This window comes from Fusarium pseudograminearum, chromosome 4, assembly GCF_000303195.2.
Source record: "Fusarium pseudograminearum CS3096 chromosome 4, whole genome shotgun sequence".
Classification (NCBI taxonomy): Eukaryota; Fungi; Ascomycota; class Sordariomycetes; order Hypocreales; family Nectriaceae; genus Fusarium; species Fusarium pseudograminearum.
In genome coordinates, this window is record NC_031954.1 from 4,059,809 (window position 1) to 4,077,076 (window position 17,268).

The 17,268-nt window shown below is 47.9% G+C and overlaps 6 protein-coding genes across 6 annotated transcripts, besides 1 other annotated feature; 3 read left to right on the plus strand and 3 right to left on the minus strand.

Moving 5' to 3' along the window:
- Positions 1 to 1,034: 1,034 nt before the first annotated feature.
- FPSE_08045 (uncharacterized protein) lies at positions 1,035 to 1,766 on the minus strand (the record flags this gene model as incomplete). Its single annotated transcript, XM_009261163.1, has 1 exon — positions 1,035 to 1,766. The coding sequence occupies one exon, from the start codon at positions 1,764 to 1,766 to the stop codon at positions 1,035 to 1,037; it is 732 nt and encodes a 243-aa protein (XP_009259438.1).
- A 228-nt stretch (positions 1,767 to 1,994) lies between these two features.
- Positions 1,995 to 3,629, minus strand: FPSE_08046 (uncharacterized protein; the record flags this gene model as incomplete). The annotated part of the gene is made up of 2 exons (XM_009261164.1): positions 1,995 to 2,208; positions 2,254 to 3,629. 2 exons carry the CDS (start codon positions 3,627 to 3,629, stop codon positions 1,995 to 1,997), a joined length of 1,590 nt encoding a protein of 529 aa, XP_009259439.1.
- Positions 3,630 to 4,116: 487 nt separating this feature from the next.
- Positions 4,117 to 5,988, plus strand: FPSE_08047 (uncharacterized protein; the record flags this gene model as incomplete). Its single annotated transcript, XM_009261165.1, has 4 exons — positions 4,117 to 4,240; positions 4,272 to 5,371; positions 5,422 to 5,826; positions 5,914 to 5,988. 4 exons carry the CDS (start codon positions 4,117 to 4,119, stop codon positions 5,986 to 5,988), a joined length of 1,704 nt encoding a protein of 567 aa, XP_009259440.1.
- Positions 5,989 to 6,191: 203 nt separating this feature from the next.
- Positions 6,192 to 8,317, plus strand: FPSE_08048 (uncharacterized protein; the record flags this gene model as incomplete). The annotated part of the gene is made up of 9 exons (XM_009261166.1): positions 6,192 to 6,322; positions 6,464 to 6,509; positions 6,561 to 6,685; positions 6,740 to 6,998; positions 7,048 to 7,311; positions 7,365 to 7,772; positions 7,820 to 8,034; positions 8,072 to 8,076; positions 8,274 to 8,317. The coding sequence occupies 9 exons, from the start codon at positions 6,192 to 6,194 to the stop codon at positions 8,315 to 8,317; spliced, it is 1,497 nt and encodes a 498-aa protein (XP_009259441.1).
- Positions 8,318 to 10,294: 1,977 nt separating this feature from the next.
- On the plus strand, positions 10,295 to 11,489 carry FPSE_08049 (uncharacterized protein; the record flags this gene model as incomplete). The annotated part of the gene is made up of 4 exons (XM_009261167.1): positions 10,295 to 10,537; positions 10,592 to 10,794; positions 10,843 to 11,153; positions 11,206 to 11,489. The coding sequence occupies 4 exons, from the start codon at positions 10,295 to 10,297 to the stop codon at positions 11,487 to 11,489; spliced, it is 1,041 nt and encodes a 346-aa protein (XP_009259442.1).
- A 315-nt stretch (positions 11,490 to 11,804) lies between these two features.
- FPSE_08050 (uncharacterized protein) lies at positions 11,805 to 17,210 on the minus strand (the record flags this gene model as incomplete). The annotated part of the gene is made up of 9 exons (XM_009261168.1): positions 11,805 to 13,237; positions 13,294 to 13,792; positions 13,848 to 14,703; positions 14,752 to 15,031; positions 15,085 to 15,165; positions 15,215 to 15,356; positions 16,255 to 16,569; positions 16,618 to 16,841; positions 16,889 to 17,210. 9 exons carry the CDS (start codon positions 17,208 to 17,210, stop codon positions 11,805 to 11,807), a joined length of 4,152 nt encoding a protein of 1,383 aa, XP_009259443.1.
- Positions 15,269 to 15,311: a microsatellite.
- Positions 17,211 to 17,268: the final 58 nt, after the last annotated feature.

Genomic DNA, 17,268 nt, shown 5'->3' on the forward strand with positions numbered 1-17,268 from the left:
AACAAAACGAACCCGGAGATTAATGCGGTGTAGGATCAAGATGATAACAATCTATTTCCTTCTTACCTTCACCACCTGCATCTTGGCGTTGGCTCCAACCTCTTCACAGAGTAGCCAAGCCAACCCATCCCACGCTTGCCCCACAACCACTTCTCATCGGTTCATGTCTTTGCTTACTTTGTCGAAGCATCTTACTTGCCGCGAGTAATGATTATGTCGCTCTCTCTTGGCGGAAATTGAAGAACTTCGGGATCCTTTTTTTGATACCTTCTCGCCAAGACGGGATGTTTCTCCTCATCGCCGCGGACCTCAAGATTAACGACATTGGCTGAGAGCAAGCGCTGCGTTTCGGAAGTCTTTATTTGGCACTGGTCCGAGCAGCATCGTACCCTTGTCTCCCGGCATGACATGGACTTCCGAGGATAACGATGATCCTAATCACGAGGTCAAGTCGTAGGCCCGAGTAATCTATGTTGCGACAAAACAATCCTTCTCCTTGAATAAACCCGGTGTCTGGAAAGGCTCCAACGAACGGCCTTGTTGACACGACTGTTCTCATAGCTCAACACACGCAACACCGCTTCGATTGGGACTTTGAAACTCTCTGAACAATGCCAACGTACTCTACATCAATGTTGTCTTTATTAGCTTGACGAGATTGCTGGATGAAGGTCAAGATATTCGTTCTCCAGATACAACTAATATCACGAGTCCTAAAAAGTTTCAGAGAATTATCGCCTGCTTACAAGGCGCCTCAAGAATAAGCCAATTGACCAAAGACAGATCATTTGTTCTATTAATGCTATTTCTATCAATCGCATAATTACAGACAATATCCTTCGAAGCTCGTCCATTTTCCAAGCTTGGACGCTCACCAAGTCCCTTGCGAAAGCTTATTTCGGCCAAGCTGAGTTGGGGTAATTGATGCTTGCCTGCTTGGCCCTACAGAGCTACAGTAGCTCCCGTGTCGCCCAGGAAAATAGTGCCATCAAACGGCAGAGCTCCGCCAAGCCGATTTCCAAGACGGCTTCTCTTTACTGGTCCTGCTTGGCAACCCAAATAATTGCCCGTCGAATTGTTTCCATATACCACGAATTGTGATATGCTTCGTCAAAGTGACCAAGCGCTGTGTAATAAACTCTCCCTTGTCCAACATTTTGAGTCCACGATAGCGGAAAGCTCTGTCTTTCATCGTTTTCGGTGGTCGTTTGGTGTATGGAGAGAAGAATTTCGCGGTCGTTATGGGGGATGCGAGGATGAGATTTGAAAGTGTACACTTCGTCAAACCATGGGAATTGGGTTGCTGAAAGTGATTCTGTGTTGAATGGACATGTTGGAGCTGAGTCTGGTGCGGCGTCTGTCCCGGGAAGTGCGTCGAATTTGTTAATGAAATGGTCAGCACTCTCAACCTCGAGAGTTATCCATTCCGGCGGCGGATGTCCATTGAAGACTTGTCCAAGAATATTGGTATATCTGGTATTCAAGAGCATACCGCATGTAGCAGCGTGAATACCAACGACACCACCACCATTATGAACAAACTCAGCCAGTGATTCGACCTCTTCTTCACTTAGAAAATCCCCCGAGGTATGACCAAGAGCAATAACATCATAGTTGGAGAGTGAGAGTAAATCTGTTGTATCTTCTGTGGCTGTCACAGTGAAGGGAAGTGATTTGAAGGCGGAGATAGTGCTGGGGATACAATCATGTCGGTAGCCCCGTGTCTTTGTGACTAGTAAAACTTTAATTGAAGATGGACTTGTCATTCTGTTTGTCTCTTTGTAGATCTGCTTTGGATGTAAATTGTTGTGGCGATAAGTTAATCGGAGATCTACTTCTTCTTGACTCGTAGTTGTATGAGTCGACATGACGCAGTTAAAGTACCTATTCCGTCATCCTTTGACCCGGACAAACTCGTCCTCCGATCGTCACTCAATCTGGTCAACTTCACCATCAGCGAGTCCCACACGAACAATCATTATTGGCTAATTAAATTATGCGGAAAAGATATCCATCACCTGCAAAAGTTCTTCCCATCGTCCATCCGTCTCGATCCCAATTGTTCCTTGTGGTTGCATCACTTTGTACTCTGTAGCTTCTGAAGTGCCATAGTCGTGATTCTCGTCATTGACAAAAGCTCGCAGGTCACTGATCCACTCATCCATGAGTTGCCTTTCTTCTGGTGTAGGGTTGTGAGTGATGGAGTAACTATCTTGTTAGCGAGCACTTGGATGGGAATATCGGGAAACTTACTTCCAGATGGGTCTGTCCATCGCATGGCTTACACCAAATGAAGTGGGTGCGACATTGTTGTTGATAAACGATAGCCGGTACGCGATGAGATATCTCCAGACATTCTTGATATCCACGCCATTTCGCACAAGATTGTCAACTAGATATCGTGATGGCGCTCTGACTTGACCATCTGCCACGATACATCCAAAGATCTTCTGCCAAGCCTCCTTGTCCTTGGTTTGAGGCAGTGCATAATGCTTGAGAAGACGATCTGTGACGTGCGGAGGGAAATAGTTCGATATTTGCACCCGCAGCGACTCAACATCGGGGTCTGGCGGATTCGTAACAGCGTAGAGTGTATCCTCGTCGAGAACCTCGCCGATCAACAGCTTTAGTCCGCGTTTCTTAAATTCGCGTGCAAAAGACCCGTCGCGGTAATAGTCAAAGATTCCAGAGTGGATAAAGAGATCATCTGTGACGGGACGGAACGTGTGATTCTTCAACTCCATGATGGCCGATGAGAGATCGTCCGAGCTAATATTTCGCAAACGATCCAACTTCTCTGACCCTTTTAGATCTTGTGGTATATCGAAGAAATCGCAGAGCTCATAAAATTGCTCTTCGCAGTCTTGGACACTCTTGGGTTGTGTTGGGATGGCATTCGAGTACATAATCATCCGCGTGAAACGGCTCTGAGAATCTGTGCCCCGAAAGTCGTAAAGCGTTTGCGCAAGGACCGAGTATGCTCCTGCGCTTCGGCCAGCCAGGATGATGTTTTCAGGATCACCTCCGAAAGCTGCGATGTTGTCGTACACCCAATCCATGGCAAGACGCTGATCCCAGAGACCATAGTTTCCCACAGCTTCACCTCCTGACTCCTCGACAAGGGCTTCGCCAGCGAGGAAGCCAAAGACGTTTAATCTATAGCCCACAGCTACAAAGATAGCTTGTAGCTTGCCAGTCGAAATAAGCTCAGTGGGATCCATGCTTTCTTCCTGACTGGGATCGCCAACCTGGAACCAACCACCGTGGAACCAGACCATGACGGGCCATTTGGGATTTGGCACATCTGGGTCAGGAATAGGTGTCCAGATATTGAGTCTTAGACAATCCTCGCTGTAAGCATGCTTGGGGATATGCTCGCTGACATTTTTGGAGTAGTTCGCCTGAGGACAAACTGGTCCAAATTGTGTCGCGTCAAAGGGAGAACCGTAGATGTGATTTTTGGGAAAGGGCTGTGGTTTGCGCCATCGAAGATTTTGTGTTGGTGGTTGGGCATAAGGAACGCCTGCGAATCTGCGAGACTTGGAATCGAACTGAAGACCTTTGAAAGAGCCAGCGTTGTCCAGACTGACCTCGCATTCGGAGGCGGTATATGAGATGTGATTGCCCATGATGAAGGCGAAAATAGACAACAAGAAGTGAACGAAAAAAGATAAGAAACTTGAAAGGAGAGAATTTAACAAAAGTAAAGCGGGATATCAGTAGGTTGTCGTTTATGCCCTCGTATCTCATCGTATCTTTAGCTTCGATAACTCTTTATGGCTGATTGGTCAGTTTAATCGACGGGCTTTTAGCTCAAGACTCAAGGGGGCGAGATCGGCCCCAAGTCTCACTTGCCGAGATGCCGGAATCTGGGGTGGCCAAACCGTCGATTAAATTGAGCCTCTGTCGTTTGACTCTGTCAGGTCCCAAATCGCCAATCAATGGAATGCAACACTAATGAACAGCTGAAAAAACGTCGTCGAGTAGAGCGGGGAAGATCAAAGAATGGTCCGTCCAGTCCAAACCCTTGTACGAACTCGCATTGACGCGTTTAGGTTGTTTGACATGCTTGTCGAAAAAAGTCAAGTGCGATGAGAGTCGTCCTCAGTGTACAAGATGTGTACGGCTAGGTCTTGGTTGCGAATGGGCGGCCCAACATCTGCCTTTGGCGTCACGAAGACGAGGTCTTGGGCCTATCAAGGAACGGTCGAGTTGGACACCTCAAGCTATCACTCCAAAGGTGTCTAATGGCGATGCTGGTACTTTATCAGGAACTGACACTCTGTCGAATCAAGAATCACCAGCAGATTTGGGCTTGTCAGAAACATCAAATGATGATCTGCAGTTATCAGAAAGCATGGATAATACGACATTTGTGCTGCAGAATGAAAGCATTGAAAATGGATCAATTATTCAAGAACTCCCTGACTTGTCGGCACAAGATATCGACTCAATCACGTTGCCTGAGTTTAACCCAGAAAATCTATTCGATACCTCTCAGCTCATCCTCTTTCCGAAGCCATCCTTCAACCTTCTCTCCATCTTCCCGTCATTCTCCTTCACAAACCCAGCCGAGCCAGCACCGTCCATTGGAAGTGACGACGTACAAGCCATGACATTCCACTCGACCGTCCTGGCGCCCATGAAATCCACCCGCAAAGCAGCCCTATCCTCGCACTCCATCTTTCTCAACTTTGCCGTCCAGAATCCCATGGCGCTGCACTTTCTCCTGGCCTTTTCGCATAGCGAGCTGGCCATACACCAAGGTTTCAGCGACAGGCCACCTCTGGAATCGCATCTCCACTTTCAACACGGATCACAGCTGCTTAACCAAGCACTCGTGGACTTGACGCCAACAGATCATATCGCCATGATGCTTTCGTTCTTGTATCTCTACATGTTCTGGATGAGAAGGGATCCATTCGACGTTTCAAAACTGCGCGAGCTGAGTAGCTCGATTCTGGCATATGTCACCACCTTTTCACTTGATGAAGTGTGTGCCAATTCGGCCAATTGTGAAGGGACATCAGAACCTGTGACGCTGTCGCGAATATTAACGTACATCTACGACAGAGACGTGTTCTGCGGGTTCTTTGGTTGTGGAGAGAGATTTGCGGGTTACGTTAGCGAAAAGCATGATACGAGACAGCGGATATGGCAGTTATCACGAATGCCAATCTTATCCGAAGAACAGACAGGGTCATGGTTTAGACCAGAGCATCTACCAGAGACTAGCCTAAGGAAAACTGTGGATGTTTATTTTAGCCTCATCACTGTTCAGTATGAGATCAATCAGTATAGTCAGGGTAGTGATTCCGAATCATCGGGTAAAGATATGGAGATAAAGAGAAAACTGGACAAGATAAGAGAGGTAAGTGGCCATGTAGATCCGATACAGATAACAGTGCTAACATTACACAGGAGCACAGCTTCCTGTTCACGATATCCAGACAATCTACTGGGCAGTCCACCAAGCCACCGCTGATGGCCCTTGTAACAACCACTATCTTCTACGCCCTCCAAATCTATCTCCATCGCAGCCGCGATTCTCTATTCGGGCAAACACCGATACCACAAGATATAGACACAGCTTTGAAGGAGTTGGTGGCTGCAGCATATCAGACTATCGCTACTGGACCAGTGCAGCTACTCGAGAGATTCCAATGGGCGCTCCTGATTGCAGGAATGGAAACACACGACCCCGTGCATCAAGATTGGATCTCGGCGAACATTTCAGACCCCGTTATCAAGAGTGTCTTGAATCTTGTACTGGCGGCTAAGGGACGGTCGGATGAGGGCGTTTCAATGGAGGCGGTTCGGGACTTGGTTAGTAGGAGATCGAGAGGTGCTATGCGAGATAGAGCATAATTCAATGTGATTATCGATATCTTGTGCAATAATAATTATAACTAGGTTCAGCCACTTTGTATAACGGGAGACGAAATGAGTCGAGCGTTGCTCATGTGCTTATCTCGTCGATTAATCTGACCAATCAGAAGCTTCACTAGCCAAGGGTGAAGAATCTGGGGTAATAGCCCCGTATCTAGAACCGGTGGTGATAAACAACCCCAGCTTGAGACTAACTTAGCGGGTGCAACGATAAGAAATGAATATAACTGGACCCTGGGACCCGTCAACAACCTCAATCTTGACTCACAAACATCTGCATACTCTTTTGGACAGAACACATCATGTCGGACAAGGTGCATCACGACGCAAAGGAGCCCTCGCCTTCTTACGAGATGGACGATAGAAATGATGGGACTGTTGATACCTTGTCTCTGGAAGATGAGAAGAAACTTGTTCGCAAGATTGATCTTCGGTATGTATCTGCGACAACAGAGTGCTTTTGTTACTGACCAGAAACTAGTCTTATGCCATTGCTCATCATCAGCTATGGTCTGCAGTATCTCGACAGTGAGTTCACGAACCCACTACTATGACGACCACTAACAACCAACAGAAACCAGTCTACATACAGTGCCATTCTTGGACTTAGAGAAGATCTTGTAGGTTGACCTATCGCCTCTACAACAAATAGAAGATACTAACATGCACAGGAACTTGTCGGCCAACAATTCAGCTGGGCCTCCAGTGTCTTCTATCTCGGCTACCTCGTCGCCTCATACCCCATATCCCTCGGCTTCGTCAAGTTCCCTCTTGGAAAATATCTCAGCGTTCTCATGTACGTCATTCCCAAACACTGCGTGCCTGTACAACACTAATTCCAACCTCATAGGTTCATTTGGGGTATTATCCTCACTCTCCACTCGGTCGCACACAATTTCGCCAGTCTCATGGTCCTTCGATTCTTACTCGGTGTTTTTGAGAGTGCTATTAGTCCTGGATTCTCGCTCATTACAGGAATGTGGTACACACCTCATGAACACGTTTCTCGCCACTCGTTCTGGTTCGCCGGTAATGCCTCAGCCAGCATGGTGGGCGCTATGATTGCCTATGGTATTTTGGGATACACTGGGCCAATTGCTCAGTGGAAGGTGAGTTCAACACGCTTTCTAAACGTTCTTCATTCACTAACGAGTTCAGATGTTGTTCCTTATCTTCGGTCTCATCACCATTGCATGGTCTGTTCTCACATTCTTCATGCTACCCGACTCGCCCTCGACAGCCAAGTTCCTGACTACATCCGAGAGAGAATTCGCTTCTCTCCGACCCAAGAAGTTCCAGCGCACAACACAGACCAAGAAGTGGGATCGCGGCCAGTTTATCGAGACTATGACGGACGTCAAGGCTTGGTGGTTCTTTTTCTTCTCCTTTGTCATCTGTGTTCCCAACGGAGGAACTACCAGCGTATGTATACCCTTGAGCATCTTTTAAATAGTCACTAACGAGTTCGGTAACAGTTTAGTACAATCGTTATCAAGAGCTTCGGCTACGATGAGCATCAGACTATCCTTATGGGTCTTCCTGCATCCGCCTTCCAACTCACCACTGTTATTCTGGTAGCCGTCTTTACCACCTACGTCCGCAAGTCACGCCACATCGCCCTCGTTTTGACATACATCATGGCCTTCGCCGGTATCCTCATGATCAAGCTTCTCCCCAACGCGGATAAACTCGCCCGTCTGGCAGGTTTCTGGCTCATCATGGCCGTCGCCCCAGCATTCCCACTCATGCTCTCACTCTCAGCCAGTAACATTGCTGGCTTTACCAAGAAGTCTACCGTCATGGCCATGATCTTCCTTGGATACTGTGCTGGAAACTTGAGCGGTCCTCAATTCTTCATCAGCACCGAAGCGCCCAATTATCATGTGAGTGTACCCAGCTTGATTCCCATATGTATATCTAACCTTTATAGACGGCGTATACAACCATTATGGCTTGCTTCGCCATTACGATTGCTCTTGTTATCGGAATGTACTTCTACTTGACCTGGGAGAATCGTCGTCGAGACCAGGAGCAGGGAGAGAAGAGGGACCCGGAGGCGTCTCAACGGGTGGATCTTATCGCTGATGGCATGCTTCTTGAAGTGGATGAGACGGATAAGGAGAACAAGAACTTTAGATATATCCTGTAAGTTGATTGAGGTGTACATAATAGCAAGATTTAGGAGTTGTGAGTATGTTTTGAAGTTGGTATAGCATTTTGGGATTCAAAGATTATTTGAACATGTCAAAACAGAGCCCATTCACTATGAAGTGTCTTTCCTGGACAATTAACGAACTTGACGTCATGCTTATCATTCTCTGCCTCTGTCATCTACATGGTCCTGAACCCTTCTCCAATGACACATACTGTTATATAAAAGATAGTAATGACCTACGAAAACGATGGTGCTATTGCCTTGGCCCCCTGAAATAGTTTTTTTCTGTGTAAAGACCTCTCAAAGATTCTGGAAGCAAGGGACTGGGGCTTACCCACTTTCGCAGTCTTCTAGAATGTTGTTATTGGCATCAATAAGACACAGAGTTGCGTGCATAGATCTTGCTTCAGACTGTATGTGGAGAATATAACTACATTAGAGGCGAAGACCTGCTCGAGAAGCAGTCCTACCAAACCTTAGGCGCAATCTGCGAAGACATGGCCAGCGGTAAACCCGAACCGTAGGTATTCAGTAACGTGAACATTGCCGCCGGCATCATCCAAAGCAGTCCCCTTGACGTCACATACCCATGAAGCGGTCAGAACGCTTACAACGAGGTTGATCATTGCAGAACTGGCTTGTCTATCACTAATATGATATTGCCAGGTGGGTTGCAATAAAACCGGTACTGATTTAGTGTCTGACATAAATATTATATCACTCTTAGTGCATATATGGCCTAAGAGTGGACTAATGATTTCGTCTGTATGGCTTCAAGTCCCTATTTTTTTAGCAACCCGCCTGATTGCCAAGGCGGTAACTAAAGACCAAGCGACCAGTTGATCTCCTTGCCTCGTGGCGCTATTCTTTCAGTCCCTGCTTCTCGTACCTGACTCCAATTGCCGCTAATTTGCAGCATTATGGTCCGCTTCCTGACTCAATATTGGCTATTGATATGTACACAGCGGCAAATATTCGCCTGGTCTCAAAGGTGAACGCCTCTAGCACAGAGTCGATATTTATTCCCCGCGTATTATCGATAGGGCTCTCGTCTTTGTTAACTAGAGTATGGCGCATGGACGAAGCAAGGGTATTGTGGCTTATGGTCGGTGAGAACACAGGACGAGTTTGCAGTGTGGTGTGCTTGTCACTAACTGCTACCCGTTAGAATCCAGAGATATACAGCTTGATGCGTCACGAAGAAACACTTAGCCGTGGTTTCGCTGCGGAATGCAAGGGCCTTATGATGATTGATATTATCGATGACTAATAGGATACATTCGTCTCCGAAGGCCAGGAGATGAGTCTCTTACCGCTTTTTGTCACTATTGCTTTTCTGTTTGGATTTAGCATTTACTATTCATCCGCCAAGCTTTCTTTGGGCTATCGGCTTCATCGTTTACGTAGAAAGTCTCGAGTTTGTTTTTGCACATTGAAAACGGCGAAAATACATGATCTGATAACCATCACATTTCCTATTGTCTTGGGAATCAGGCCATGTAAGCTATTGTCGACCAACAAGGGTAAGAGTCTCGGCACACGTAGATTCACTCTTCACTGTTGGTGATATCAGCCCATCTGAAGAAAAAAGGTCTCAGCCACTGACATGAGTACAGTAGGTGTGCGTAGTTCTAGGCTTAGATCCATTTCCATAGCCCGTAATGTCCAAAAGTTAAATCTAAGTGGCGGTCATCGTCAGTGTCAAGAAAGGCCAGACCGTCTTTTCCGGCAACACCAGGTACCCGACCAACGATTAATTCGTATGTAAGGTACAAGAAGTATCCCTGACTAAGCCGGCCATGTCAAGTGTAAGCGAATGGCGGTGGTAGACTGGAATGCGACACGTCCTAAGCCGGTAGGATCAGACGATGAGTTACCGGATACGCTAACTTTGGAATGAGACAGAAAACTTAGATGGTTTGGGATCTTCTTCTGATGATGGATGGTAACTTGAGTTTTAAAAGAGGTTGCTGGCCTGCCTGGCAACCCTTCTCAGCAAATTTGCTTTCCTTGCACTCATGTTACTACGACTTACCGGTATCGATATATTATCGACTAAAGCTAGCATCAAGCACAAGCCGCCCTGTCCGATATCGAATCGAACGACTCTCTAACTTAGCTCGACCTTATCAACAGTACTCAAACCGACCAAAGGACTGTCGACGACATGGCTCCAGGCGCTTCAGCACTTCTTGTCCGTACCCACCGACGACACTCCGAAATACCTGCTGACAGGTTTCTTCACAGATCATGGAATGGACCCTCATCTCATTGTCGACGTTAGTAATTGCCGCCCGTATATGGCTTCGACTCGGCCTTCAGAAGCAGCGTCTGCTTGGAAGCGATGTTTGGATGACGTGCGCGTGGGCAATGGGTATCATCACTGCCTCATTTTGCATCACCTATGTTCACATGGGTGTCATGGAGGATGGTATAGACCCTGGTCTGACGAATTTCGATGCATCGGATGAGAGGAAACAGTTGATCCGCAAGGTACAAATCACTGTTATTGATAGCTGTGTACACCGCGAGCTGACACACTCATAGTTACTCTGGATAAGCGTTCTTCCCTTTGTAACGTCGTTCTACCTGTGCAAGGCTGCACTACTTAGTGTCTATCATCAAGTAATTCCGAGATTTATGACGAAGCGAAGGACCTTTCTCTGGGCGACTGTTTCCTACGTCGTCGCTTCATTCGTTGTCACGATCGTTCTTCTGTTTACAATTTGCACTCCCGTCAGCCGCTGGTGGTAAGTCTCCTCACGCTTTGATAGACCCATATACTGAGACAGGAATAGGACCTTTGATAGCGACCGCCAATGCCACAGAGATCCACTCATGTCATTCTTCAGGGCCATTTGGGCTCTCAACTTCACCTGCGACATTTTTAGTAAGCTCTTACTCTCCTCACATGTTCAAGTGAGATGGAAATGTGCTAACAGGCCAGTCTTTGTGCTCCCTTGGCTGATTGTCCCGGATCTGATGATCAAGGGATGGCTTCGCATCGGCATATACTTCACCTTCCTTCTTGGCCTGATCAACATGTCTCTGAGTATTGTCCGCTACACCAAGGTCTACACTGGTGTCGAAGCATCATTAGTTACAATACGTAAGTTTCGAGCTTTTCTCTCATCGACCTCTTCATACTTACACGTCTCTAGACTTCTGGAACTCGCTTGATTTGTACATTGGTCTTGTCATTGCCTGCCTGCCCGCGTTGAGACCCTACTTCAAGTACGCAGCCGAGTCGCGCGCCTTCAACTACATGAGAAGCAAGACCGGTACTCGTGGTAGTAGTCAGTATACGGCAAACGCGACTACTGCGTCATCTCATGCTGCCAAGCTTTCACAAGTACCACCCAAGGGATCATTTGACGTATCGGAAGATCGTCTATCACAATTATGCTTGGTCCATGTAAGACCTGAGGATGAAGAGAGATACTAGGTATGGACAGAACTGAATGGATTCTATTTTTGAGCGGAATAAAATGACGGGTAATGGAAGGACTGGCATCTCATCTTGGATCATACAATGGCGTTTATAAGTCGGTTTGGATATGGATAATAATGAAGTCAAAGACATTTGCTTGGAAGTCAAGTCACAAGTAATGATACCAGTGTACCTGAATTGCTCCATTGCATTGGTTAAAAAAAAAATACTTCAAATATCAGTCTATCCTAATCTATATGTTGCAACAAAGGAACCCTACACTTTACCCAAACTTCAATACAAGACAAATACCCTACCCAAGTACCCAATTTACCCAAATACCTCCAGAATCATGCGCTCCTTGGGCACGTTCTGTCTCCAAACATCAACACTATCTGCACCTGTCATTCCTGATCTCTTCTCCTCAGCAAACAGGATTGGGCTCAGAACATTCATCACCCCATCAGATACCTTTTTCCCACTGCACACCATGACAATAGCACCTTGAGCCCACTGCTTGGCTAGAGTTTCGCCATGCTTTGTGATCAAGCCCTGCACATACTTGCACTGGGAGTCTAGATCTCGGCTGTACGCTCGGTGAACAGAGACAACTCCCGCGCGAGAGTACTCGTCGAGTTGATCACGACAGATATCATCCATCTTTGCGCCTCTGCAACCAAAGAGGAGAGTACAAGGTGGGAGAGCAGTGTGCTGGTTCTGTGCTTGCAAGAAGCGCTTCTGCAAGTAACCAAGGAATGGTGCCAGCCCAGCGCCTACAGCGATCATGATGATTGGCACCTTGGGTTCGGGAAGCATCATCGTTGTGCGCAGCTCCGGCCTACAAGGTCGGAGTTCCACCAGGATAGAATCGCCACGTCTCAATTGAGCCATGTAGTTGGTCGCAAGACCGCCCGGTCGAGAAACTGTTCCCTCTTCAGCCTCGACGACAGAGAACAGAAGCATACCATGTCCTTGCTTCCACTCAGGCGCCGAAGCAAAGGAGTACGTTCGGGGACGCATTTGGGGAAGCATGGAGAGGAATGTAGACAGAGGCATGTTGATGGCCGGGTACTTGCGTAGGATGTCAAGAAGGGACATGCGCTGCTCCTCAACTTCAACGGTGTAGTCATCACCAGCAATACGCTCAACGCATGCCTTTGTGTCATCATCATCAGCAAAGTCAGCCAGTCGCTTGAGACTTGTCCGGCTAACAGTCTGAGACAACTCAACAAGGGAGCTGAGAAGACTAGAGACGAGAATTGGGGTATCAGTCGGCAAGAACGTCGGCCTCTGGGAGGATATTGTCAACGCAGTGTCGCTATCCACTCCAAAGCACGACATGGCCTGCTCCACCAACTGAGGCGAGTTCTTGGGCAGAACCAGAACGTGATCACCAGGCGTGTACTCCATATCCTTGGGCAGCTTCAGCAACAGGCTGTGCTTGCGAGAGACTCCAGGATATGTGAGGAGTGTGTTCTCGACGACTTCGGCGCGCTTGAAGTTACCGCCCATGTCATTGTTTTGGGGCTGGATGACGGTGACGTTCAGCTCGAGATGGGAGTCATCAATTGGCGTGACACCTTGACGCTTCGATAGTTCGGCGAAGAGCTTCTGGTTCTCCCAGTCGTCAAAGTCGGAGTACAAGCGACCAGTGCTGGCGTCTGTGAGACCGATCTCAACAAGTCGCTCTGCGCCGGCGTCTGCCAAACACTTGTCCAGGATCTTGGGGATCTTGAAGTATGTGGAAACCCAATCCTTGTGACCTGCAATACGGTTAGTCAATTGAGCCACAAATTGTATCATCGAATGGTGTACTTACCACATCCAAAGACTGCAAATTGGACACCCTCCAACTCCCCAGGCTTGAGAGACTCAGCCCACTTGGTGAACTCTTCCGCGTTATCCGAAGGTCTTCCATCATAGGAAGCGGCGAGTAAGATGTTAGGGCCGTCCTTGGAAAGGTTCTTCGTAGCCATGTCAAGAGGCAAAGGCTTGGAAGGCATGAATCCAGAAGCGACGCAATCAGCAGATAGCTTCTGTGCCAATGCTTCGCAGGTTCCGGTGTTGGAGCCGTAGAAGATGGAGATAGGCTTCAAGTCCTTGGCGTCGATGGGGTTGATGCTTTGACGGCTGAACAAGCTGGGCTGTTGGCTTGACAGGCTAGGAGCCTTGAAGAGACCAGAGACCTTTCGGTCGTTGCGAAGCTTGGCGTGAATGTTGAAACCGTCGGGCTTGATGGTGAGAGACTGCTTGATCTTGAGCTTATAGCTTGGATCGGCCTTGGAGAGGTCGAAGTTCTGTAGGATCATGACGGTTATCTGTAGAGTCAAGTGTTAGCAGTGTATATCGGAGAGGCTCAAGAGTTAGACTTACCAGCTTGGCTTCTTGCCAGGCAAACTCACGGCCGATGCAACCTCGCATACCGTTACCGAAAGGCTTCCAGGCATTCTTGGGCAAAGCCTCAAAGAACTCATCAGCCATGCGTTCAGGTCTGAACTCCTCAGCATCGGCACCCCAGACTTTGGGGTCGCGATGAATAAGATGGAGGAAGCAGAACAAGGGTTCATTAGCAGGGACAGCGTACTGGCCGCCAATAATCTCATCTTTGTAGGGTGTAACATGGAATCCCGGGGCAGTGGGCATCAGGCGGAGAGTCTCTCTGAGGATCATGTTGACGTATGGCATCTTTGTGAGATGATCGACGTTCAAGCTCTGATCGCCAACAACCTCGTCGACTTCTGCCCTAGCTTTCTCAAGGGTACGAGGGTTCTCGAGGAGATAGTAAAAGGCAAACGACAAAAGACCTGAGGTGGTCTCATGTCCAGCGATGAGGAAAGTGATGAGGTTCTGTACGATCAAGCCGTCACTCATGCCCTCCCCTGTCTTGGGGTCTTTGCCTTCCATCATGGCAGTGAGCATGTCTGTTCCCTCGACAGGGCTCTTGCGTCGTTCCTGGATGAGCTCGTTACATGTGCCCTTCATACTAGCGGCGTGCTTGCGGAATGCGGCCAATGCCTTGACTCTGCATGCACCGATGAAGTCGGGAAACGCGGATTGTTTGTCGGCGTCGATGAGGGCGGCGACCATGCTGTCGACAAATGGATGCATCTTTTCGTTGCTGTAGAAGCTGTTGAAGCGGTATCCCATTGTGCATAGGGCGATGGTATCTAGTGTGAGGCGGGTGAAGTCGTTGGCTACATCGATGGTCGCTGAGGGTCCTAGACGAGCCCTGGAATAGTTAGTCGCCGATCAATTCAAGGAGTTGTAGCGTACATACCACTTCAGACACAGTTGTTCAGAGACATCTTGCATGTCATCAAACATTTCTCGAATCTTGAGAGGTCCGAAAAGCGGCATGAGAATACGATGTGCAATTCCCCAGTCATGGCTGCCATGTTGTGCTGTGAAGAGACCATCTCCGGCCAAAGGTCGCAGCTTGTCAACACCGCCGGTCACGACTTTGTGGAATCTTGTTTCGTCGCATAGTTCTTCGAGGAGATCGCGGCTGCATACCATAACCTCTCTTTCGCCACCGAATTCTAGAGAGAAGATGGGTGCTGGGAGGTCAGCTTGCTTCGATGATAACAGTAGGGCGGGGGGAGTGGCAAACCGTATTTTTGACCAATGTTTATTAGGGATGTGAGGGAGTTGTTGAGGTCGATATCGAAGAGGTTACCGAGGACAGGAAGGCCTTGGATAGTTAGTGGTGTAGTGCTTCGGTATTGGATTGATAGGTTTACCTTTGGGGCCTGGAATTTGGCTAAGCTTCTTTCCGCCATCTTTGATCGCCATCTTGTCGAGTTGTGTTGTCGTGCTGTGTTGTGTAGTGTTGTCTTGAGAAGTGATGTTGGAACTTGGTTGTTGGAACAAAGGCTGGCTGCTCTTGTTATAGTAGTAGTTGTTGTAATAGGGTTGGTAGTTGAGTTGGATGTGATGTGTTGATGATGATGGCATTCAAGTCACGAACTTGGTCATGATATAAATAAAGAGGAGTTGCCAAACAAACATGTAAGATTTAAGCCATGTAACCCATTTCTCGGCCGTCAAACCAACGCTCCCCGAGAACAACTCATCACTCTCCCGGATTTGCGGACACTCCTACCACCGCCAGCTTACATTGACATGTCATCACTACCGAGCATGAACGCCCGCGGGGTCCGCCGTAAATCTGTTCGAGACATCGTGTCTGAGACGGAGGTATGCTAAAACTATGGACAGGGATTAGACCAGGATCGTCCGCTAAGCCTTGGGCGATCCCAGCCCGCGGGACCCATGTCGGCACCCCGCGGGCATCCGAATATGCAGTCAATGCGTGGCCTTGTAGGGTAAATGACGAATATTTTACGATTTATTGCTTCTTTGATTAGAAACCATGTGTCGATGATGTGGATGGGCTGCCGCGGAGGATCTGCTGGATGCTAGGCTTGGCTTGGCTTTGGGACTATTGTTTCCGTAATGTTGGCATCATACGATACAGCTCTAACAATCGGACGTCGTTCAAATATCGGCAGTCATTCAAGGTCCAGAGAAGCCTAACTTGTCACAAGATGTGTTGTAAAATATGGTGCAAACTCCTTGATTCACTACATAACCAAACTAGTATCGTCTATCTCGCCAAACCTCGATCCATTGATTCCATTCTTGCCTCGCAAGTTTCAGACAGAGACCCCATTTCTTGTTCCTCCCTTACGTCTCTCTTCTTCCACAATCTTACAAATCTCCACATCGTGACACCTGCCGTAACACCCGAAGAAACAGGCTCTGGTCTCGCCCTACGTACAAGAAACCACTGGGCTGTCATCAGAACCATAGAACTATTCCATACAAAAGCTGCAATCATGCCAAGGGAAACTGCCCCTGCGGTAGAAATCTCGATATAACACAAACCCATGACTGAGAGATCGTCAAAGCCGTTTGTGAGTACGAAACCAGATAGCATGAGAATTACTTGACAGACAAACATGTCGAAGTAGTGAGCATTCTGAAGCCAGCGCATACCGCGTGCAGTTCGACGCATACGGTTGTCGAAGCAGAAACCGAAGAAGTATAGGATAGATACGAAGCCTGCAAAGACTACCGTGATAACTCCGATGACCTGATTCCTCGTTAGTTTGTTATTCTTTGTGTGCTCCGGTAGTCTTACCCCATGTTCTGTCCTAAAATGATCTGATGAGCCCATCCCGAGGATTCCCGTCACTAAACCCGCGATGACGAGAGGTGTAAAGACGAGGATTCGTAGGGCTGACTCCCACTTCTGAACCGTTATCTTTGCTACTGGTCGATTGATAAGATCGCAAAGCACCGTGCTCGACTCCATCAGTAAGATGATGGGGTAGACCAAGAAGAAGGCAATAATCATACTCAACCCTGTAGGACAGTTAGCTATTACCAAAGACGCAGGGCTTTCAACCTACCATGAACATAAGACAAGGTGATATACGAATCTTGGTCCACGCCGTTGACAATAAACTCTTTCTTAGCAAAGTCCACAGTGTATGTGTTTCCAGTGCTGTTGAAATGGTATGGCCCATGTTCTATATAACTGTTGTTCCATGACTGCGTCTCGGATAGGTTCGCGCGTAACAGGTATAGAAGGCCAGAAACACCAGATTGTGGCCAACATGTCTCTCTCGAATAGAGTCTCGATACTTGGTGCTTGAGGAAGTCGGCGACGTATTCCTGTCGCGAGACGTTGGCTACCATCTCGGCAATCTCGACTAGCGTTATCGCGCTCATGGTTGAGTTAGCTTGATAGAGTAATGGGGTGATAAAGTTGGAACGATCTGGCCGATTA